This window comes from Carassius gibelio, chromosome A19 (genome assembly GCF_023724105.1).
Source record: "Carassius gibelio isolate Cgi1373 ecotype wild population from Czech Republic chromosome A19, carGib1.2-hapl.c, whole genome shotgun sequence".
In the NCBI taxonomy this organism is placed as follows: Eukaryota; Metazoa; Chordata; class Actinopteri; order Cypriniformes; family Cyprinidae; genus Carassius; species Carassius gibelio.
In genome coordinates, this window is record NC_068389.1 from 11,844,792 (window position 1) to 11,868,137 (window position 23,346).

Genomic DNA, 23,346 nt, shown 5'->3' on the forward strand with positions numbered 1-23,346 from the left:
TGGATCTAGGAGCGAGACCTAGTCTAATTCCATGGATCAGTAATTTTATGTCTAATCGCCGTCAAAGAGTGCGTTACCATGGATATTTATCTGATTGGGAGTATCCTTCATGTGGAGTTGCCCAAGGAAACATATTGGGACCCATAATCTTCCTAGCACTGATTAACAATGCTCTTCAAGATCAAATAAATCACTGGAAATACGTGGATGACATGACTATGGCCCAAAGGTGGACAGTTCAACAGCCCTGTACTCCTCAGCTTACATTAAATAATCTTGGCATTTGGGTTGAGGACCATAAAATGAAACTCAACTCAAAAAAATGTAATGTCTTACATGTCTCCCGTATGAAACACTTGCCAACTTGGCCACAACTTTCTATAGATCAGAATATTCTAAACATCTGTGACTCTGTTAAGATCTTAGGAGTAACCATTCAGAGTGACTTAAAATGGGACGGACAAGTGGACCACATGTTGTCCTCAGCTAATAGAAAGCTTTTTGCTTTTCGTCGGCTAAAGAAATTTGGAGTTCATGATCAAGAACTGGTTACCATCTATACTGGGTACGTACGTCCAGTGTTAGAGTATGCAGTCCCAGTTTGGCATAATTCCTTGACCACTGATCAAATTAAAAGGTTGGAAAGAGTGCAGAAACGTGTTTGTAAAATCATACTGGGACGAAGGTACGAAGGATATTCTGATGCCCTCTTTTTTCTTGGATTGAGTACACTAGCAGAGAGACGAGTCCAATTGAGCCTTGATTTTGCTAGGAAGCTATATAAGTCTAGCTTTAAGTCTAGTTAGAGCTACCACCACTCAGGGAGCAGCTGACTGGACGCCAGATGAGGAACTCTGCTAAACTGACAACCCCCAGATGCCGAACGGAACAATTCAGGAGATCACCTATTCCATATATGACTCTTAAATGATTATGGATTTTAAATAGACTTCGCATACCTTTATTAAGTATTTTATTCTTCTTTTTCTTTTCATCTTGTATTTTAACTTGAGTAAATATGCTTTGACAATTCATTGTAACAGCAAAATAATTCAGTGTTCCCCTACGACAAACGTCTTTGGGTACCTGTAATGAAGCTGATAAAGTCAATAAACAAACAATAATCATAAACCATGTCCCCATTTTTCAAAACGCTTATAAATCATACAGAATGAGTTATTTTTTTTTTTTTTGAGAAAGTAAAAATGCACAAAGTTTCCTGCGAGGGTTAGGGTTAGGTGTAGGGTTGGTGTTGGGCCATAGAATATACAGTTTACAGTATAAAAACCATTGCGCCTATAGGATGTCCCCACTTTTCACAAAAACAAATCTCTCTCTCTCTCTCTCTTTCTATATATATATATATATATATATATATATATATGTGTGTGTGTGTGTGTGTGTGTGTGTGTGTGTGTGTGTGTGTGTGTTTGTGTGTATTAGCCTATTCAATTGGTTGGATGTTTATTCATTTGTTTTCTTTTTGTTTAGTTACAAGGCCTTTCCTGATCATACTATGGAGCCAAAAGAGTCTCAATAAAGATAAATGCACACACTACATTCACATATGCACACACAGGATTCATACATGCACACACATGATTCATAAATACGCAAACAGGATACACAAATGCGCACAAAATTTACAAATGCACACAAAATTTAAAAAGCACAGAAGATTCACAAATGCATACATAATTCAGAAATGCACACAAAATTCAGAAATACACACACAATTCAGAAATGCAAACAACATTTACAAATGCACTCAAGATTCACAAATGCACAGGACAAGATTCAGAAATGTATTTCTGTTGAACACACACATATATCTTGATTTACAAACTGCTTGCGGTCTGTGAACTTCACTGCATTTGTGTGTGAATTTTGAGACTCCTCTGACTTGGCTCGACCATAGACTGTAAAAAAATATGGACGTAGTGTCTGTGACGTCACCCATAGATTATTATTAGTGGTTTTGAAGCCTAAAGTGTGTAGAGCGGACTGTCGCCCATCTTGGCAGCGCGTCACCGCGCGACTCTCCCGGATAATCGAAAATGGGCAAAAAGGCAGGAGCTGATTGCTGAAGCCACGCCCACCTAGTGCGACGGCATTTTCAGCAGCGGCAATCCACCTGTCACTCAAGTGGCCACGCCCTTAATTATGCAGAACTTTAAGGCTTAATTTAATTTAGACGGATGAGTTTTAAAAAAATTCACCCCCCTCACAGTTGTCATGAAGGGCAAAATTAGCAATATAGACCAAAATCATTTTTTGAACCAGGCTGTAAACATGTTTTTTTCTGCTGTAAAGTTGGCCATTTTAACATGTGGAGTCTATGGGACTGACTCCCTTTTGCAGCCAGCCTCAAGTGGCCTGTCGATGAATTGCAGTTTTAGTCACTTCCTTATTGGCCTCACGAGAGAGAGCGGGAGGTTGCCGCCATAGACAGTAAAAGAAATGGATACAGCAACCCCATTGGAACTCAATTGAGACAAGTGAAGCCCATTTTTAGTGTTTTTTAGCACTTCTGTTTCTGATGCGCAGACTCAAACGAAGCTTGACGACGTCAGCAACCTGACAGATGTAAATCTTCTAAGTGGCTGTGCGTGCAAACTGCCATCGTTAATCTTGCAGAGACGGCGAGCTTGAGCGGGGAGTTCTTTGTCGTGAGTGAGCAGGAGTAAGTATTCTGATTAATTATTTACTTTAGTATTTTAAAATGTAACGCCAGTACGCCATATTAAGTTAATTGCCTGCGAGCTTCTCCTCCTGTCTGTACGGTAATGCGACAGAGAGAGGAGTGGTTATGACGCAATCGTTAGCCTATTTTTTACAAAAACTGTTTATACGGGGCCATAATGTAACATAGAAGGTAATGGAGCCCTTTATACATTGTCGTGTATCTTTAGAAATAAATAATGGACAAACGGAGTCTTTAAACGCCTCAGATGTAAAGTTATTGCCAAAATGAATGGGAGTCAATGGGAATGCTAACGCAAGTGAAGTTCTGCTAAAAGATGGCAGGCCCCACCCGACTTCAACTTCCGGTCGAGTTCCTTGCCCCCTGGTTGCCGCTCTGGCTAGACACACAAATGTTTTTTTTTTTTTAAACAGGGAATTATCAGCAACCAATCAGATATCTCCCTTATTTTAGCCAATCACAAGAACGCACTCCACTTGGGGGATTGTTTACTTATAAGCCAATCACATGAACCCGTGCACACAGCATGATATGCCTGTGGTGCAGCATATTATAGCCTACTTATTTATGCAATTGTAATTTTTTTTTTTTTTTTTTACAAAATATACATGTAAAAATGTCTCAATACATATAGCCTAGTGACTGCAGAAAAAAAGTTAACCATGGATTCATAAATTTGCAATAGGCAATTATTTCATTTTATTGAAATATTTTGATGAAAGTAAAAAAAATTGACACCTTTTTGAATATTTAAATATATCTAAATATTATTTTGGATGCAATATAGAAGTCACATTAATTACAATATAATAATAATAATAATAATATATTTATTTTGTATAGCGCCTTTAAAAGTAGCTTTCTCAAAGCACTTTACATACAAGCATAACTCCAAATGAATAAACACAATGTAAGTACAAGAAAATAAACGCATAAAATCAAGTTCATGTAAAAGCAATCCTAAAATAAAATGTTTTAAGAAGAGATTTAAAAGTCACTAATGAATGTGCTTCCCTGATGTCGGCCGGGAGAGAATTCCAGAGCTTAGGAGCATAGACAGAGAATGCTCGGTCACCCCACGTATGAAGCCGTGTCTTCGGAACAACCAATAGACCACTCTGAGAGGAGCGCAGATTGCGACGTGGTGTGTAGGGGATTAATAAGTCAGTCAAATACTCAGGTGCCAGATTGTGCAGAGATTTATAGGCCAGCATAAGGATTTTAAAATCAATACGGTACCTAACAGGTAGCCAGTGCAGGGACTCCAAGACTGGAGTTATATGGTCCCTGGTCTTGACCCCAGATAGTACTCTAGCAGCTGAATTTTGAAGATATTGCAATTTATCCAGTGATGATTTAGATACCCCAGCTAGAAGACCATTGCAGTAGTCAATGCGCGAAAAGACAAAAGAGTTAATCAACTTCTCAGCTACCGAAAAGGATAACATAGGACGTAGCCGGGCTATATTTCTGAGGTGATAAAACGATGTCTTAACTGTATTCTGGACAAAAGGCTCAAATGACAGTGTGGCGTCAAATATGACACCCAAATTCTTTAATTTGGACTTAAACTCCAGTGCAACGCCATCAACAGACAGAGTAGGAGACCCAACCTTTCGCAGTTGATGTGGAGATCCAAGGAGCATGACTTCTGTTTTTGAGCCGTTTAGAGACAGAAAATTATTGGACATCCAAATCTTTATCTCAGCAATACAGTTAGAAAGATGCCCAACGTTCACTTGCTGACCCGGTCTAGTATGGATATAAATCTGTGTATCATCAGCATAAAAGTGATAGTTAAGGTTTAGAGATTGTAGTAATTGACCAAGTGGAAAGATGTACATACTAAAGAGTAGAGGACCCAAGACTGAACCTTGTGGAACACCCGTATGAACAGAACCAACCTTGGACCTATAACCACCCATAAAAACAAATTGGCTACGGTCAGTGAAATAGGACTTGAACCAGTCAAGAACAGTCTCTGACAAGCCAAATACATGTTCGAGGCGATTAAGTAGTAGGGCATGGTCAATAGTGTCGAAGGCTGAACTGAGATCCAAGAGAATGAGAATGGACGTGGAGCCGGAGTCGGAGGCAATTAGTAAGTCATTAGCGACTTTCACCAACGCAGTCTCAGTGCTGTGTAATTTTCGAAAACCTGATTGATGTTGCTCAAATAGTTTATTTTCAATTAAGTGTTTGTTTAATTGAGCTGCAACCACACCCTCCAAGATTTTAGACAGAAATGATAGATTTGAGATTGGGCGATAATTTGACAGATTATTCACATCAGAGTTTTGCTTTTTTGAAACAGGAGTAACCGCAGCAGTTTTAAGTGCTGCTGGCACCTCCCCTGTTGACAAAGAGTCATTTATTATAGCAAGAACTGAGGGACATAAAGGACCAAAACAGGATTTAAACAGGCTACCAGGCATGGGATCAAGTATGCAAGTGGTAGCTTTCATACCAGAAACCTGGTTGCAGAGCATCTCAGGTTGTAATAAAGTAAATTTGGATAAAGGAATGCCAGAGAACCTAGGAGTATTAACTGGTAGATCTGCAGACTGCAAGGAATGGATATTTGTTCGAATATTGTAAATTTTTTCACTGAAAGATTTGAGAAACTCATTACACAGCCCATCAGATAAAGTCATAGAACTGACACCATCTGCTTTAAGCAGACTGTTAATTGTATGAAAGAGCTTCCTGGGATTGCTTTGATTATTATCAATAATGTTTGAGAAATAGGCAGATCTTGCAGTTTCAATGGCTACTCTGTAGTTTGACAAGCAATCTTTCCATGCCTGGTGGAACACATTTAAACCAGAGTGACGCCATTTTCGCTCTAATTTCCGACACACAGCCTTCTGTATACGCAATTCACCATTATACCAGGGGGCTGACTGTGCAAATGAAACATTACGTGTTTTTATGGGTGCAAAGATGTCCAAGTTGGCTGTAAGGACATTATTGAATGCTAAAATTTTATCCTCGAGAGGAGCAGAAGACATGTCAACTAAAAAAGAGACAATCGAGTTTGCAAAAATAGCATGATCAATTGATTGCCATTTACGGAAAGAAATAGTTCGTGAAGTCTCTCTACTAGACTGAAATGTTTCAATATTAAAAAAGATAGCTAGATGATCAGAAAGTCCAGCATCCACAACAGAGAGATTAGAAAGAGATGAGTCATTTGCAATAATTAAATCTAACGTGTGTCCTTTACAGTGAGTGGGGACATTTACAAACTGAGAAAAATTAAAACAGTCCAAGAGTGATAGAAAATCCTTGGCCAAGAGACAGGCTTTCTGATCTACATGCAAGTTAAAGTCACCCAGAATCAAAATTCTCTTAAATCTGACAGACAATATAGAAAGAAGATCAGCAAACTCAGACAGAAAGTCCTTATTCAGTTTAGGAGGTCGGTAGATAGTGACCATGGCAGAATGGAGAGCAGAGTGAGTATCCGACACATTTAAAACAAGACATTCAAAAGTTTTAAAAGGAGGAACGGACACAGGGTGAATCTTGTATTGCAGTTTGTAAAGAACTATAATACCACCACCTCTACCTGTAGTTCGTGAAACGTCAATGAGTCCAAAGCCCGCTGGAGTCAGCTGATTAAAAAGAAAACCATCGTCCTGTTTGTGCCATGTTTCCGTGATGAAAAACAAGTCCAGCTTATTGTCCATGATAAAATCCGCCAGTAATAGAGCTTTGTTGTTCACTGAGCGCGCGTTCAGTAACGCGGCTTTTAAAGGGCTTGTAGACGGCGCATCACTGAACTGCCGCTCATACGGCAGAGCAGAAAAGTTAGTAAGATCAACCCCGGAGGATGACAGTCTTGTAGTCCTTCGTCGGCAGTTCAAAACTGGGATGGAAGATGACGAGGAAGAGATGTAGCTTCGTCCTGTGCTCCGATGAATATACCGCTTGGGCCGCAGTAATCCAGCCCTGTCACAGCGGTCGTAGGTGTCCCCCGACAGATAGTAATTCCGCTTCAAGGATAAGAGCTGGCGAGAGGTGTACTGTAAGGCCATGTTCATTAAAGCCTCGTCTGCATCAGCTCCCAATAAGCCTATCTGTGAGTCCACAGAGCCGATAGAAAGTAACCAGGCCAACACCAAGAAAAACAATTTCCCGACAAACATGAAGAAAGCACGCTGCATCCCAGCGGAGAGAGAGAGTCATATATATAAGATATAAGGTCACTACATGAAGAGAGAGTCAGTGGTCCGCTGTGAGAGGAAAGTGACTCTCCGGCTGTGCAAAGTGGGTCTCCAGCTGCGTGAGGAAAGTGAGTCGTTCGCTTAGGAAAGTGAGTTGATTGCTTTGTGAGGAAAGTGAATCGTTCGCTCAACTTCGCTGCGTGAGGAAAGTGAATCGTTCGCTGAGGAAAGTGAGTCATTCGCTGCGTGACTCGTGAGGAAAGTGAATCGTTCGATGAGGAAAGTGAATCGTTCGCTGGGGAAAGTGAGTCGTTCGATGCGTGATTCGTGAGGAAAGTGAATCGTTCGCTGAGGAAAGTGAGTCATTCGCTGCTTGAGGAAAGTGAATCGTTCACTGAGGAAAGTGGATCGTTCGTTCGCTGATTAGCTTATAAGTAAACAATCCCCCACGTGGGGTGCATTCTTGTGATTGGCTAAAACAAGGAAGATATCTGATTGGTTGCAGATCATTCCCTGTTTAAAAAATGCATTTGTGTGTCGAGCCAAGTCAGGGGAGTCTCAAAATTCACACACAAATGCAGTGAAGTTCACAGACCGCAAGCAGTTTTGTAAATCAAGATATATGTGTTTGTGCATCAGAAATACATTTCTGAATCTTGTCCTGTGCATTTGTGAATCTTGAGTGCATTTGTAAATGTTGTTTGCATTTCTGAATTGTGTGTGTATTTCTGAATTTTGTGTGCATTTCTGAATTATGTATGCATTTGTGAATCTTCTGTGCTTTTTAAATTTTGTGTGTGTATTTTTGAATTTTGTATGGATTTGTGTATCCTGTGTGCAGTGCATGTATGAATCCTATGTGTGCATATGTGAATGTAGTTTGTGCATTTATCATTATTGACACTCTTTTGGCTCCATACTGTAAACATGTATTACTTAATATTTCTGCTTAAAATTAATACTGTTTTGAAACTTTCTATCAATCAAAGAATCCCGGAAATAAATAAATAAATGCCTAAACAAATACACAAATTCCACAAAAAAAATATTAAGCAGCTGTTTTCAACAATGACAATAATCAGAAAAAAATCTTATGCAGCAAATCAGCAAATTAGAATGATTTCTGAAGTATCATGTGACTGAAGACTGAAGTAATGATGCTGAGAAGAATTCAGCTTTGCATCACAGGAATACATTACATTTTAAAGCGTATTCTGATAGAAAACGGTTATTTTAAATATTTCACAATGTTACCGTGTTTACTGTATTTTTGATCAAATAAATGCAGCCTTGCTGAAACTTCTTTCAAAAACATAACAAAATATATCCAAGTACCCATTTCACGTTATACAGACGTGTAAGATTCATTCACGTCATTCACATCTATAAACTAACCAATTTAGTTAAACTTTCTGTTTGTTTCAGTACTGTATTTTACTGAATCCTTGCATAATCTTGACTTGAAAATGCCTTCAATATACTTTAAGTGTCTTTATACAAAGTGCAGTTGGGAATGTAGACCATTCATGGAAATAAAATGGTGGATCATCATGTTTTGTCCATGATCCCTAATGATTAGATTGTAAACTCTACTCTGTGTTTTCTCAAAAGGTGATGTGAAAGAGGCCACCCAGCTCCTCAGCAATCCAAGCGTGCGTGTTAACTGTCTGGATGAGATAAGATCATAAAGTTGATGAATATGGGTAGTAATTTACAGGCCATTTAAGCACCAGTTATGGCTCATTGGGGTTCACCAAGCTGGAACACAACAAAACATGAAATCAGACATAGGGCGGCTGGCCAAACACAACCCATACTTATTGTTACTTTTCTTAATGTTTATGCTATTTTACTGCAGTCTGACTACATATACAAGGCTTACCCTGTAAATATTGTGTTATTTAGTTGTTTTGTGACAATCAGCCTTTATGTAAACAAGTGGAGTGGCTGGTAGTCTGGTGAAGTGATGGCATATGTTATGCATTGATATTCAGGCATATGGCAGAGACCCTTGAGTGGCGGAGGTGGTCCACTAGATGTAACCTATAGACTTCTTGAGGTCCTTTTTGGGCCAGAATGATTGGAAACAGCAGTTGATAAGTGTATCCCACCTGTCAAAATCAGATGTGCTGCTTGTTCGCTCTGCCACCAATGCAGTCTTTCGAATTCATCCAAGGAGCAACAAAGATAATGACTCACCAAGCTCATGTCACTCTCAGCAAGTGGCAGTGTTTTGCCAGAATCTCCATACTACAGACACATTTCTTGGATTTTTACAATTTGTAAGAGGCTGAAAGTCATTCGCCTTTTTAGTCATGCAGATGAAAAAATTGTTGAAAGCCATTTCATGTCGTTTCAGTATGGCATGACCACTCTCATGCATGCAGCTTATAAGGGCAAAGCAGACCTGTGCAGACTGTAGCTGCAGCATGGAGCTGATGTCAACTGTAATGAGCATGAGTATGGTTATACTGGGCTCATGTTCACTGGCCTCTCAGGTAAACTCATGTAAATAGTAAATGCTACTAAGTTTCATTTTATCTAACGTTTAAAGATACAAAAGTTTCACTGACATGATACCTTTTTTTTAAAAGCTGCCCCTGAATTAAAACTGAATTTTCAGCATCATTACTCCAGTCTTCAGTGTCACATTCACCTTCAGAAATAATTCTAATATGTTAGTTTGGTGCTCATGAAACATTACTTTTTATTATCAGTCACTACATTTACATGTGCACCAATACTGTGATTATTTCCAATAATCCGAGTAAGGAATTAATCACAGTAAGATGTTCACATGGCTGTTTATTGTGATTACAATTGGCATATGTCACATATTATATGACGATTATAGTGGCTATGATTATGCTCTTAATCACATCAGTGGGAATGAAGCATTGTTGTTTTCATTAGGAAAGTTTAATCTCATTATTGCCTAAATCCCATCATAATAAATGCTGAAAATGGTTGCTCTGTTTAATCATTCTGTGGAAAACATGATCATTTTTTTCAGGATTCTTTGAAAGAACAGCATTTATTTGAAAATATAAATATTTTGTAATGTTAATATAAGAAATTTCTTTACTGCCACTTTTATTCCCACAGGTAATGCTGAAATAATGGAGATGATCTTAGATGCTGGAGCAGAGACAGATCTAGTCAAATCTATAGGACGAACTGCTGCTCAGATGGCTGCTTTTTCATACAAATTTTTTTTTATTTTAAGGAGTCATATTATGTGGAATTACTTATTAAATAATAATAATAATAAAAAGATTTATAATATTGTTAATAATATAATATACAACTAATTATCATCAGATAGCATATTTTAATATTTAATTAATATATTTTTAATAGTTAATATTCAATAATAATCACTATTTTACAAATTAACTTCATTTTTTTATTTTTATTAAATATTTAAGATTATACACTATGGTTTAAAAGATTGGAATCAGATTTTTTTTTTTTTTTTTTTTAAGAAATTAATACTTTTAATCAGCAAGGATGCATAAATTGATCAAATGTGACCGTAAAGACATTCTATTCTGTTGGACTTTCTATTTATCAAAGAAAAGGGTATTACGGTTTAAACAAAAATATGAAGCTATTTTTAAGAATAAAAGATGTTTGTTGCTGCAAATCAGCTTCTTAGAATGAATTCTGAAGGTGACACTGAAGACTGGATTAATGTCTGCTGAAAATTCAGCTTTGCAACACAGGAATAAATTAAATTTTACAAAATATTCAAATCAAAAACAGTTATTTTACATTATAATATTATTTCACAGTATTAATTTATTTTACACATTTTTGGTCACACTAAACCAATCTTTTGAATGGCTGTAAAGATGTTAATAGCTTGCTGACTGATGGCAAATGATAAAAATGTGTGAACTCATTGTTAACATCTCATTGTTGTTTCCATGGGAACGACCCCACAGCTTTCTCGGTTCTGACCCCGGCATTGATGGGCCAGATGGTGCCTATGGACATGGAGTACTGTGCTACATGTGGAGAGAGGGGTGCTGACAAGAAGTGCTCCTTCTGTAAAATGGTATAATGTGCTTCCTCTTTCCTTAAATAATCATGACTTGCCGTCAACATTTATTCAGTTAATATTGACATTTTTTATCATTTTGAAGCCAAACTTATATTTTTCTACAGTTAATCACACATACTGACCATCTACAAAGTATACTAATGATTTTAAGTTGCTATTTAGTATGTGGTTTCTCTTCAGGCACATAACTTTCCACATCCTGTACCTACAGCATTTGAATTAAGAAGCCCAGATCATTGACAATTTGGCTAAACCAACCTAATCCAATTTTTCTTTTGATGTTAGAAATGCAATACAGTTAAAATTAAAAGATATCTGTAGCTTCAAAAGTGAATTTAAAATGCACTTTTGAGTTACATTATATGAGATCATTGTTTTATATTGTGAAGTAAGACCTTTTCTCATTATATTGGAGTTTTACATGTTGCTGAAACACTGTTTTCCCATAATGCTCTCCTCTCTTTCCAGGTGGTCTACTGTGGGAAGACGTGTCAGAGGCTGCACTGGTTCACCCATAAGAGGCAGTGCAAAAACCCCTGTGCCACAGAGAGATGCTCAACTCAACCGCCAACCCAAACAAAGGGAACTCTCTAGCAATGGTAAAGTGTTAGCATATTAGCAAGTCATTGGTTAGTTACGGAATGCTTGATTTGCTTGAGTTAGATCTTACCAGATCTTATCAATGGATTTGGTCATGACAGTGAAGAACTAAGGACTGATGATAAAACCAAGTTCAATACTACAGAAGCTTTGTTCTTTATTTTACCTTATAAGAGTTTCAGAAGTGAAGTATGAAGCATATTTCATTTGTGCTTTCTGTTTCCTCTCAGCTGATGACAGTGATGTAGTGAACGCCGCCGGCTCCATGCTGGCTCTTTGTCTGGGGTTGTCAAGAGTGTGCACTTCAGCACAGTCCTTCTGATGACTACTGTGAAACCTCCGAGGACTGTGAAGATCCTCCTCATGCTGGAAAGGATTGAGAAACAGAAATGTTTTGGTTGTTTTTTTTCTTTGTACAGTTGAATTCCCCTGGGAATACAGTTCAGCCTCAGCGTGCTGTGCTGTGATTGGTGCTCTGCATTTTATAGGAAACTGTTAACCATGATACAGAAGTGTTGGATTGTATACTTATTCTCAGCTGTGTAAGAACCACACAGAAAACTGGATATGTAGAAAACATGACAAACTTCTGACCAATGGACATCCTATTTTGACTGTGGGCAACTGTTGACATAGAGAAAAACTTTGAGATTTTTTCTCTTCCACTTAAAAGGAATCATTTACCCCAAAAATTCTAATTTCCTGAAAATGTACTCACTCTCAGGCCATCTGTGATGTAGATTTTTTTTCTTCATGTGGACCAATTTAAAGAAATTTAGCATTAGATCAATTGCTTACCAGTGGATCATCTACAGTGAATGGGTGCCGTCCCAAAAGAGTCCAAACAGCTAAAGGCAGAGTTTAATATTTTTGCCTGGGGGGAGATACGTGCTGGCAGACCACATTTACATACCATATATACCATTTTCTCCACTCTTTTAGGTTATGGGTTAATTAAAAAAAACAACGAACATCCATTTTGTCCATTTTGCATTTCTCTGCAGACTAAAGCGGGAACACAACGAGAAGAGAGTCCACTCACGCAATACTCTGAGATTTGCAAAGTCACGAGAGAATAGATCTTATGTTTAAAAACATCGGTTAAAAATAATTTAGCCCAAATGTACTCATTCTGCTCACTAAAATAAAGTAATAAACTAATAAAATGTTTACTGATATTTTTTTATTCACTGAATACTGAAATTTCTTTTTTATTTGTATCTTTCATTCAACTGGCTCTGGTCAAAAAAATCACAAAATAGCTGATGAAACAATCCACAAATAATCCACAACTCCAGTCCATCAATTCAATCCATTTTGTGAAGTGAGAAGATATGTTTGTTTCAGTGAAAAAATCATCTCATCTGAATCAGGAGAGACATAAGTAATGATCAAGCACCATTTACAAGTGAAAACTAAACTAAAATAGTACTAAACAAATAAATTGGTGGATTTTTATGTGAAAGGACAAAAGGGGATGAACTTTTTCACTTGAGAAAGCATTATTATGGATTATAGACTGTTAAAATATCATAATGATAGATTTGTTTCTTACAAACACAAAGCCTTTTGCTTCACAGGTCATTTACTGATGGACTGGAATCATGCAGAGTACTTGTGATGTTTTTATCAGCTGTTTGAAATCTCATTCCAACGGCACCCATTCACTGCAGAGGATCCACTGATGAGCAAATTATGTAGTGCTAAATTTATCCAGATCTGTTTCAATGAAGAACCAATTTCATCTACATCTTGGATGACCAGAAGCTGAGTAAATATTCAGCAAATTTTCATTTTGGGGTAAACCATTCCTTTAAGTGTTTTTGAGATTTTCACCCCCTATTTTTGCTTGTTTCATAACATCAGATTTTTAAATTCTGCTTCCTATTTCCAATATAATTAGCTTTTCAAGTAGATCCTCTAAAATAGCTCATACCGAAGGCTCATTTTTATCTAAACTGATCAAATAAAGAAATATAGCCTTGTAATGGATATATTTTAATTCAATAGTTTTCCACTAGAGGGCAGCGTCCATCCTCTGAAGGTCAAGTGTGAGCTCAATATTATCATCCGCAGGCTGTAAACTATTTACTTCTTAGAATGTATCACAAACATACTTCATTTAGTAGAATTACTGTGTTTATAACAACATAAACATCTTCCAGGTAAAAAAAAAAAAGATTTCAATAATGATCACCTAATTAAACAAAAATAAAACATGTTTTAATAAATTTGCATCATCATCATAATCATCAATCAGAATATACTATTAACATATTCTCAAAATATGTTAAAAAAAAATGTCCAGTTTAATCTGCAGTGTCGTAACTGCAGTACACGATGAGTTTTGAGAGAGCAGGGATCTCCTCCGTGGACTTTCCCACACTTGGTCCTGTTGCACACATCCTAAGGCACTCGCTCAGAATTCTATAGACGGCTCTGTCTGTTCCTTAACGCTTTGTTCCCAGTCTCCACATCCCCTCATCTCAGGGGACTATCTCACCCTGTGGGCCAAACGAGGGTCTATTTAACACACAGTTGTCACGTCGCATGTCAGTATACCCATAACTCAGTGCCGTAACCTCTCTGTTTGCCCTGAGATTCATCCCTGTCCTGTCTCCATCTATGAGCATGTCACGGTCATTACAGGTGCATGAAAGACCTATCTCAAATATCCGGTTTTTGAGATGCAGAAATTAGCGAATGCCGCATCGTATCGCATGACTTTGATATTCCTCTTTCAAGCCCTGAGGTTGCATATTCAGTGATCCCAATTCCCCCCCCCCCCCGCCCCCCTTACCAATATGACTAACAGTGCTTTTTAGGTAATAAGAGATCATTTTGACAGCAGTGGCTTTTGAAATATAGGGCCTATATATTTTTTCTTAAAAAAAAAAAAAAAAAAAAAAAAAAAGCACAATATTAAAGTGTTTTTTCGTCCGAATCAAAGAAGTGTAGCTGGGGGCCAAGCGGAATGAATTTATCGTAAATGCCTGAGGAGAGAGTGAAACTAGACACTTTTTGAGGGACACGTTTTCGGTGGAAGAAAGCGAGCATTGGGCTTTTGTGTTTCCTCCATGTCGTTTGTGTTATGCACATTCATTTGGTGAGCTCATCGGAGGCACCTGTTTGGATAATTTTGGGGTAAAATAATTCAGGGCTATCCTGTTTCATGGGTTTTGTCATGCATGCCGTACTTTACAGCCCTCACTAGAGCTCAATGCACCAGGTTCACATGTAGAGGATCTAAATACGCTTGAAAACTTGTTTACATCTGAGAGCGCAACATCCTCAGCACAGCGTCTCTCTGATTGAGAGTGTTGCAATGCATTGTTCGCTTACATGTATCAACTGAGCTACGCAATAGATGTTTTCTACTTTTCTAAAACCAGCACTACAATAACAATAAAATATGAGTTGTGATATATATATATATATATATATATATATATATATATATATATATGTGTGTGTGTGTGTGTGTGTGTGTGTGTGTGTGTGTGTGTGTGTGTGTGATATGAAGTCTATGTAATAATAATAATAATAACAATAATAGTAACTACGGTCATTATTATTTTGACTTCATATAAAATGTAATATGATTATGTTAGAATGAAAGTAAGATTTAAAAGTCCATCAGACTGAACAGAATCAGAGTAAAATAAAAAAATAAAAAACTTATTTTTCACAAAAAGGGCGTTTTGGTATCTACTGTTTCTTCTTTTAGTGTTGCTGTTTTAGATCAAATGTATTTTTATAACGTATTTTTATTGTATTTTGTAATCATAAATATAACAGTTAATCAACATAATCGTCTGGATACAATATTTCTAATGGTTTTTTGTTTGTTTGTTTGTTTGTTTGTTTTGTTTTTTGTCCAATTTACTTAAAATAATTTCATGTCATGTTTCTGCGACGATTAGCTCACATTTTCCGTGTGTGCAGAATACGGTTACTGTAGGTGGGCGTGTACTACATCGCGAGGACACGCCCATTTCTAGCACACTTCAGCATTCCACTCACTGCTGCTGTTCAAGAACGGGCGGGTATATAAACATGGATGAGAAACAGGTAGGTATGATCCTTCTCTGAGTTTTCGAAGAGACGCCAAACAGAACTCGTTTGCAATGCCCCTCAACACATGCGAATACCAGCTGCTCTTTCTGCTCTGTTTTCTGACAAAAAGCTGTCATGCTTTCAAAAATGACGCCACTGAAGAGTTTAATGGGCACATGGTCGCATCATCTCACCAGACTCCAAATAATGCCTCCTTAAATCGAGCTGGCAACGGAGGAAGACGAACGGATAGCCGAGACCAAACCGGTACGTGTTTATACAGCCTACATGTTTACTCATGTGTTTTTGTAGGATTCATATTTATTCTATCTGTATTATATATATGTATATATATATATATAAATATATCATATCTATCTATCTATCTATCTATCTATCTATCTATCTATCTGTCTGTCTGTCTATCCGTCTGTCTGTCTATCTGTCTATGTTTGTTTAACCTTTAAATGTAAAAAATTTAAAACTATTTAAGTCTTTCAGGCTATTGTATTATTCTAAGTATTGTGTATCATACAATTCCTTTTCCAATCACTGATTTTTAAAGCATGACATTTAATTTTGCAGAACAGCACCAGGTTGGTTGCAGGGAGCTGAGGTCCACTAAATATATATCTGACGGCCAGTGCACCAGCCTGAATCCCGTGAAGGAGTTAGTGTGTGCTGGAGAATGTCTACCCACCCACCTGCTGCCCAACTGGATCGGTGGAGGGCACTACTGGAGCAGACGGGACGCCCAGGAGTGGCGCTGTGTCACTGAACGCACCCGCTTCCAGCGCATTAAACTCCAGTGCCAGGACGGCAGCACACGCACCTACAAGATCACCGCCGTTACATCCTGCACCTGCAAGAGATACACGCGCCAAAACAACGAGTCCTCTCATACGCCTCAGAGTCCCTCAAAAGATCAACCACTGCAGAAACCCAAGAAGAAAAAAAGCAAAAATAAAAACTCAAAGCTTGATCCTAAAAATGAGTAGATACGAGAGCCTCTCATTTATTGAGGGTGAGCCATACTGGTGCAGATTTGACCAACACAGCCCTACTCATGGAAGGAAAGTGACTTTGAACTACAATGACACTGAGTTGGATTGCAATGAGATGTACAGCTGTTTTTCTTTATATGTTCAGATGTGGATTATTTTATGACTGTATGTGTATGAGTGTGTGTGTGTGTGTGTGTGTGTGCACTTTTTGAGTGTAATATGGTTAATGTTTTTATACCATGGTCTGTCTGAATACTCAATTCTGATTGGCTGGTAGGCATGCATTAAAACCGTTTAATGCACAGGTAGTTCCAAGTCAGTTTAATCACAGTTATATATTAATGTGCTGCTTTAATTTATGCACACAAACACATAATTTGCAGACAGACACACACAATTGTCATCTCTCTCTATCGATAATTAATTCAAATAAATGCTATAATTCATTTAAATAGATGTGGTCTTACCTCTGTGTCTTATTTGAAGCGGACAGAATGCTAGAGTTAACAACTGTTACTGACAAAAATAACCATTATTTTTACCCATCCGATTAAATATGGCACTGCAAACATCATTAACAGCTTTAACTTGTCAGTGCTGGCAAATAGTGTAAGTGGGATAATGCATGGCTAGCAACCGGGATCTTGGCTTCCACATCATGCATTCAAATTGTTTAGTGCACAACTAGCCATGCATTATCCCTTACGTATTAATAACCTAATTACATAAAGCAATTATTTATACTATTACGGATGAAAGATGAGAGTTAAGGGAAAAAAGGCAAAAGTGAAATCGCTATCATCATTTACTCACCCTCAAGTTGTTCTAAACCTGTATGAATTTCTTTCTTCTGTTGAACATAATATGTTTTAAAGAATGTGGGTAATGTAAATAATGACAATTTTAATTTTAGGTGAACTGTCCTTTTAAAAAATGACTCATTACTGCAGCTATGTAAATCTTTGCATTTCAAATGTAGTCGTTTTTTAATAAAATTACGTTTTCTATTTTTCTATTATTGTTGTTTTATGAATATTCTTCCAAGTTGACATTTACATAGTTAAATGCACATTTCTACAATAAATTAAGTAGTTTACACATGCTGGTGTGTATCATTTTGTTTACGTTGTTACCGTAGCTAAAGGCAGGTTGTAGAATTTCACAGACCGACAGAAACTATGTAACAAATGAGAAATTAGTTTAAAAAGCGAGTTCTTTCTCACTGTGTTCGTAACTCTACGCTGCATTGTTGTGAAGGGCTGCCCTCACCTGCAGGCACATCAACTACTTTTTGGCAGCAACATGTTAAAGCGGCTTCATTGTATCCCATATCCTTTCATTCTGCCATTCTGAAAGTCATGTTGCCGTGCCTGAGGTGATATTCCCAAGTTATGAATCCGATTCATCGTGTTATGAATCCAGGAATCCAGAGGAAGGTGACACTGCACAGGTTACACTGCAAGTCACTGGAGGATGAGATACTTTGAGGATCCTGTAAAAACAGCAATAAAAAGAAGTATGAAACTAAATTTGAGTAATCAAGAAAATACTTTCCAGTTTTGTATGCAAGATGTATCAGAAGGTCAGCGAACCGACTATGGGTGGTCCTGGGTGTTTTGTCTGAGACAAAATAAGGCTGAGAAACGAAGGCAGGTAATATCATGTGTTTAACGGAAGACGTCTGTCTGATGTCTCTGGTGTGTTGACAGGTGCAGTCAGAAACGGGTGCTTTTGTCTGTACTGATTCTCCGTCTCTATAATTATTCCTGACAACAGATTCGCCCCCAGAGAGTTTGAGATGCAAGGACCACCTGCTGTTATTTATACGCTCAATTGTCAAATACATTCCCTATAAAGAGAGGGTTGCTCTGATGCACAAAACTCAGCACATACTGTGATATTCAAACACACACTTTCCCTTGGTAATGTGTTATTTGTTTCCTCAAGATTATTAGCTCAGAACACACTTCATTGGTTTTGCCAAAGTTTGCAAGGTTAGTCTGTAATGTTGCATATAGAGTAGTGACTTGGTTTGTTGATTGGATTTTTCGATATGAAAACAGAAGCAGATGAACGTGAGTTTGGGGTTTAAGAGAGAAGTCTGCCGTTCAGATCATGTTGAGACACTTTGTTTTAACATTACTAGGTCAAAACACACACACACACACACACATGTATGTATGTATGCATGTTTGGGGTGAATTCACATTCACAAGTATATAGGTGTTGGTAAAATAGGTGTTGTAATGCTGGATTTCACTGCAGCATTTGATATAATTGACCATGACTTACTGTTAAAAAAACTGGAATATTATGGTTTTTCACGAACCGCATTATTATGGATGGAAAGTTATCTGTCAGACAGAAGACAATTAGTTTACTTTAATGGAAGCTTTTCAAAGGTAAGGGTCGTGGAACATGGTGTGCCTCAGGGAAGTTGTCTTGGGTCGCTCCTCTACAAAATCTTTACCAATGATCTTCCAACTGTTTTAGATAGCTATAGCATGCATTTCAATGTTTGCTGATGATTCCACTGTATATTTAGCAGGAACTGATATTGGTGATTTAAATGTAAAACTACAAAGAGAACTACAGTTAGTGGTGAACTGGATAAGGAATAACAAATTGATTCTCAATGTATCTAAAACTAACTGTTTTGTGGTTGGAACTCCTTTTCCTTTACTTGCCAAGCCAAAGCTTGAACTTAGCATAGAGCAAAATTCAGTTGAACAAAAAGAAGTGGCTAAACTATTGGGAGTGATGATTGATAGTAGATTGTAAAATATGTGCAAAATATTTTACACCACAGATTGTTAAACAAGTACTTTATGCATTGTTTTTTTTTTCACATCTTGATTACTACTCTGTGGTTTGGTCCAATACTTCATCAACTAATATAAAAAAACTACAAGTTATCCAGAATAAAGCTGCACGTCTGGCTCTCTCATGTGGGTTTAGATCAAATGTTGACAAAATGCATGAAAGCCTCTCATGGTTTAAAGTAAAAAATAGATTGGAGTATTCACTTATGGTATTTTTATATAATGTTATAACAAACAAAACACCTTTTACTTTATATGAAAAACTATCCTTTAGTACAGACACACATTATTATCCAACGAGGCATGCAGTAGGAGGTAGTTTTATTTTACCAATAGTAAAAACCAAATCAATTCAACGTTCAGTAAGGTATAGAGCAATGTGTGAATGGAACTCTCTCCCAAATACTATTAAACAACAAAACTATTTGTATGTTTTCAAAAAATCACTTAAGAAATATTACCTTCAAATGAAACATATATAGTTAATATTAATTAATTTAAGGAGATACTGTTATAGGGTTCTTAGTTACATTATTTTTGATATCGATCTATTCGGAGCGGCGCAATTTATTTTTCTTTTATTGTTTAATAATTGTTATTTTGAGATCAATGGTATTAAATGTAGAATATGTATTTTCAATGTAGTGTAATGTCTTGTACGTATGGTGTGTGATTGTATTGTCACATGGTAGATTATAGGACCCCAGGAAGAATAGCTTTTAGCTTATGCTGAAGCTAATGGGGATCCAAATAAAACATACAAACAAACAAGTAGAACTGTTTGTTTTGGACCATTTGGACCATTACCATAAAAAACACAGCAACCTCACACAACTTTACTGCAAAAAACAAAAACAAAAACAAAAAAAACAACAAGTTTAAGTGTCAGTGCTGGTGTAAAAATTGTAAAATTTAATTTTAAACTTGTTATAGTTATCATTATAGTTATTGTTCTTGACATGAATCATGCCTCAATCCGCATTATTTATTCATGCAACAGTGAATTCCAGGAAATGTTGACAATGGACTTGAGCATGTGGTCTGTAGTATATTTTGAAGGTAAAAGTGGAGAAGCTGAAAATCATGGATTATCCATGAAACATGTTAAGGTGCACTATATTTGGTCATATCACTTTGCCTTTTGTTAAATTCAAAATAGTGTGTGAGAATAAAAACTCACAAGGCTGATGTTTTCATGATTTAACCCAGCAGAGCACACCTGTGAAATGGCTAATGAGGGTATATTTGACTCTTCCTCTCAGCTCTGGCTCTATGCATGTGGTAACAATTCTCAGAGTAATGATGCACAATTAATCATGATAAACTCCCTAGTTATAACCAGGAAGAGGGCCAGTCAGGATCTCAGGGAGGAAAGTTCACTTACAATACTAATCCTTCTTAACTAGCCTTGTAAAATCCAGACAAAAGCTCCAATAAAGTGTCAGTTTGCACTGTGTGTGAAAGTAAGGAAATCTGCTGTAGAACTGGATTGAATAAGACAACCACATCTACAACACGCACAAGCAACATAAAAAGCTACAACATAGCCCGCAGCTATGAGTTGCAATGACAGGGCTTTACCTAAGTTTGTGATGTTGATTATTTTGCCTCATGTCTTTTTAGAGCACACATTTTCTTAGATGTCTCAAGGCCATTGTCAAGACTTTTTTTCTGTTCAGTGTTTACTAATACTTCCCACATTTGTGTAACCATAGCAGTCTTGTAACATCACACTTGCACCACTATCTGCAGAGCTTTTCATGCAGAGGTCAAAGCAGTGAACGTTGCTTGCATTGTATCATATTTAAGAGCAGCTGATGCATGAGAGGCATGAGCGTCCATCACACCTGTTTCTCATTCAACCAAGATGCTCCAGAGAGATGGTTTCATCCTTCAGCCACAGCCCATCTTGTGTAAAACAAAGACCCTCAGTGTTTCTGGGGCCCCTGGTTCCTATGTTAATACATCCAATTATGAAACTGTTACTGTTATTTGAGTTTGGGCTTTGTAGGAGCAGAAAAAGAATGAAGTAAAAATGACAGTTGGAATGTTAAGCACTGAGATGCGAAATCTGAGTAAACAATGAACTGCAAACTGGACTGGTCTTAGAAATACTGTACGCCGTTTGGCAAATATGGCAAAACAGGTAAGCTTGTTAAGGAAAGTACAACATGAACTAAAGATTTAGTCTACAGTGATTTTATTTAATTTGGCATGCGATGATGCTACATTCCACTGTGTTTTTCCTGCTCTTTTCATTATGTTTAATATGTTTATATTTTCACATTGTCTCAACCGAGAGGATAAGAACAAACCTGCTGAATGCTACTGTCTGGGAAGTCGTAAGGGAAGTAAGGGAAGTAAGGGAAGTCGTGGCCTAATGGTTAGAGGGTTGGACTCCCAATCGAAGGGTTGTGGGTTCTAGTCTCGGGCCGGACGGAATTGTGGGTGGGGGGAGTGCATGTACAGTTCTCTCTCCACCTTCAATACCACGACTTAGGTGCCCTTGAGCAAGGCATTGAACCCCCAACTGCTCCCCGGGCGCCGCAGCATAAATGGCTGCCCACTGCTCCGGGTGTGTGTTCACGGTGTGTGTGTGTGTGTTCACTGCTCTGTGTGTGTGCATTTCGGATGGGTTAAATGCAGAGCACAAATTCTGAGTATGGGTCACCATACTTGGCTGAATTTCATTTCACTTCACTGAGCTGTGTGACATATTAAACAATTCATCTTAATGGATGTGTCCGATGCATATCTCAGATTTTTTTTTTTGAAATCCCCTTCATACATCAGACCAAAAACTCCCTTTCCCCTTATTTATTTAGTCATTTATAGGGCTATAAATCAACATTTTAATTATATGAGATACTAATTAATCAGATAAATCACAATTAGGTTAGAGTAACTAAATGTCCCTTTGCAAACTTCTTAGAGGATTTCAGGGTTAATAATAGTGTAATATATTGCATTCTCTGTCCTTTTGATAGGTTGGATGCCGTAGTGGACTATTTCTTTCTAAGTGGAAGCTATTATACACAGGTAGGGCTATAAAGTTAGATCAACCACATATTCGTTTGGTGAGCACTTTCACTCTCTTCCTTTGTGGACTTGGCAAAGTTCCCTCTCGTTTGGTTTGGATTCTTTTAGTCTGATATACATTTATGTTACATTTGGTGTTTAAAACGCTTTTGGGGTTTAACAACATTTACCTCAACCATCAACAACCAGGATGAAGCAACTAATATATTTCACAATAGCCTGCTATTCATGAAAACCACAGAGTCAAATCATCAGATATATTCAATTTCCAAACTTTTATATTGCTTTAAGAATAATAATAACTCTTAATAATATAATGAAATGCATATTTGTGTAGCTAATATTTACTGCTGTTCTTTTTACTAGACACCCCAGATGTAGGCCTATTTCTTCTTTGTCTGCGTTGACACGTGCACTTAGAAAAATCATAATTTCTGTACCTTACAACTAAGGCTTCTTAAACCTTTTAAGCCTTATATTAGTACTACCTGGCACTATAATCAGTGTACTCTCTCCCCAGCTGCTATTTCTATTTCATTCATCATCTTCATGACAGCAAAGACTGTGCACACACTTAATCCTTGTTATTAATGCAGAGTTGATGATCAGTTCCTTCGATGACTAGATTTAGCCAAAATGGTGTATTTTTCCATCATTAAAAGACGTGTTGGTTCTGTCACTTCATTTGAGAAATATGACTTGGAGTTTATGGCAGCTGGCAGTAGTATTGAGGGATATACAGAATGCAGTGTTGTATGACAGTTGGCAGTCATTTTTCTGGGAAAAGAAAATGACACATGAATATATTGCTTTCCTTTGAGACTATTTTGAGGTGGTGCTGTGTATTTCTTTCAGCTGGCAGTGAAAACGCCATCCCTGGAACATT

The 23,346-nt window shown here is 37.4% G+C and overlaps 1 protein-coding gene and 1 long non-coding RNA gene across 2 annotated transcripts; both read left to right on the forward strand.

Annotated features, from left to right (window-relative positions):
* Positions 1-8,917: 8,917 nt before the first annotated feature.
* Positions 8,918-13,062, forward strand: LOC127935924 (uncharacterized). The gene is made up of 4 exons (XR_008148200.1): positions 8,918-9,371; positions 10,821-10,933; positions 11,408-11,538; positions 11,770-13,062. It is a non-coding gene; the product is annotated as an uncharacterized LOC127935924 (long non-coding RNA).
* Positions 13,063-15,587: 2,525 nt separating this feature from the next.
* LOC127935854 (sclerostin domain-containing protein 1-like) lies at positions 15,588-17,468 on the forward strand. Its single transcript, XM_052534051.1, has 2 exons — positions 15,588-15,862; positions 16,181-17,468. Exons 1-2 carry the CDS (start codon positions 15,667-15,669, stop codon positions 16,591-16,593), a joined length of 609 nt encoding a protein of 202 aa, XP_052390011.1. The 5' UTR covers positions 15,588-15,666; the 3' UTR covers positions 16,594-17,468.
* The last annotated feature ends 5,878 nt before the right edge of the window (positions 17,469-23,346 follow it).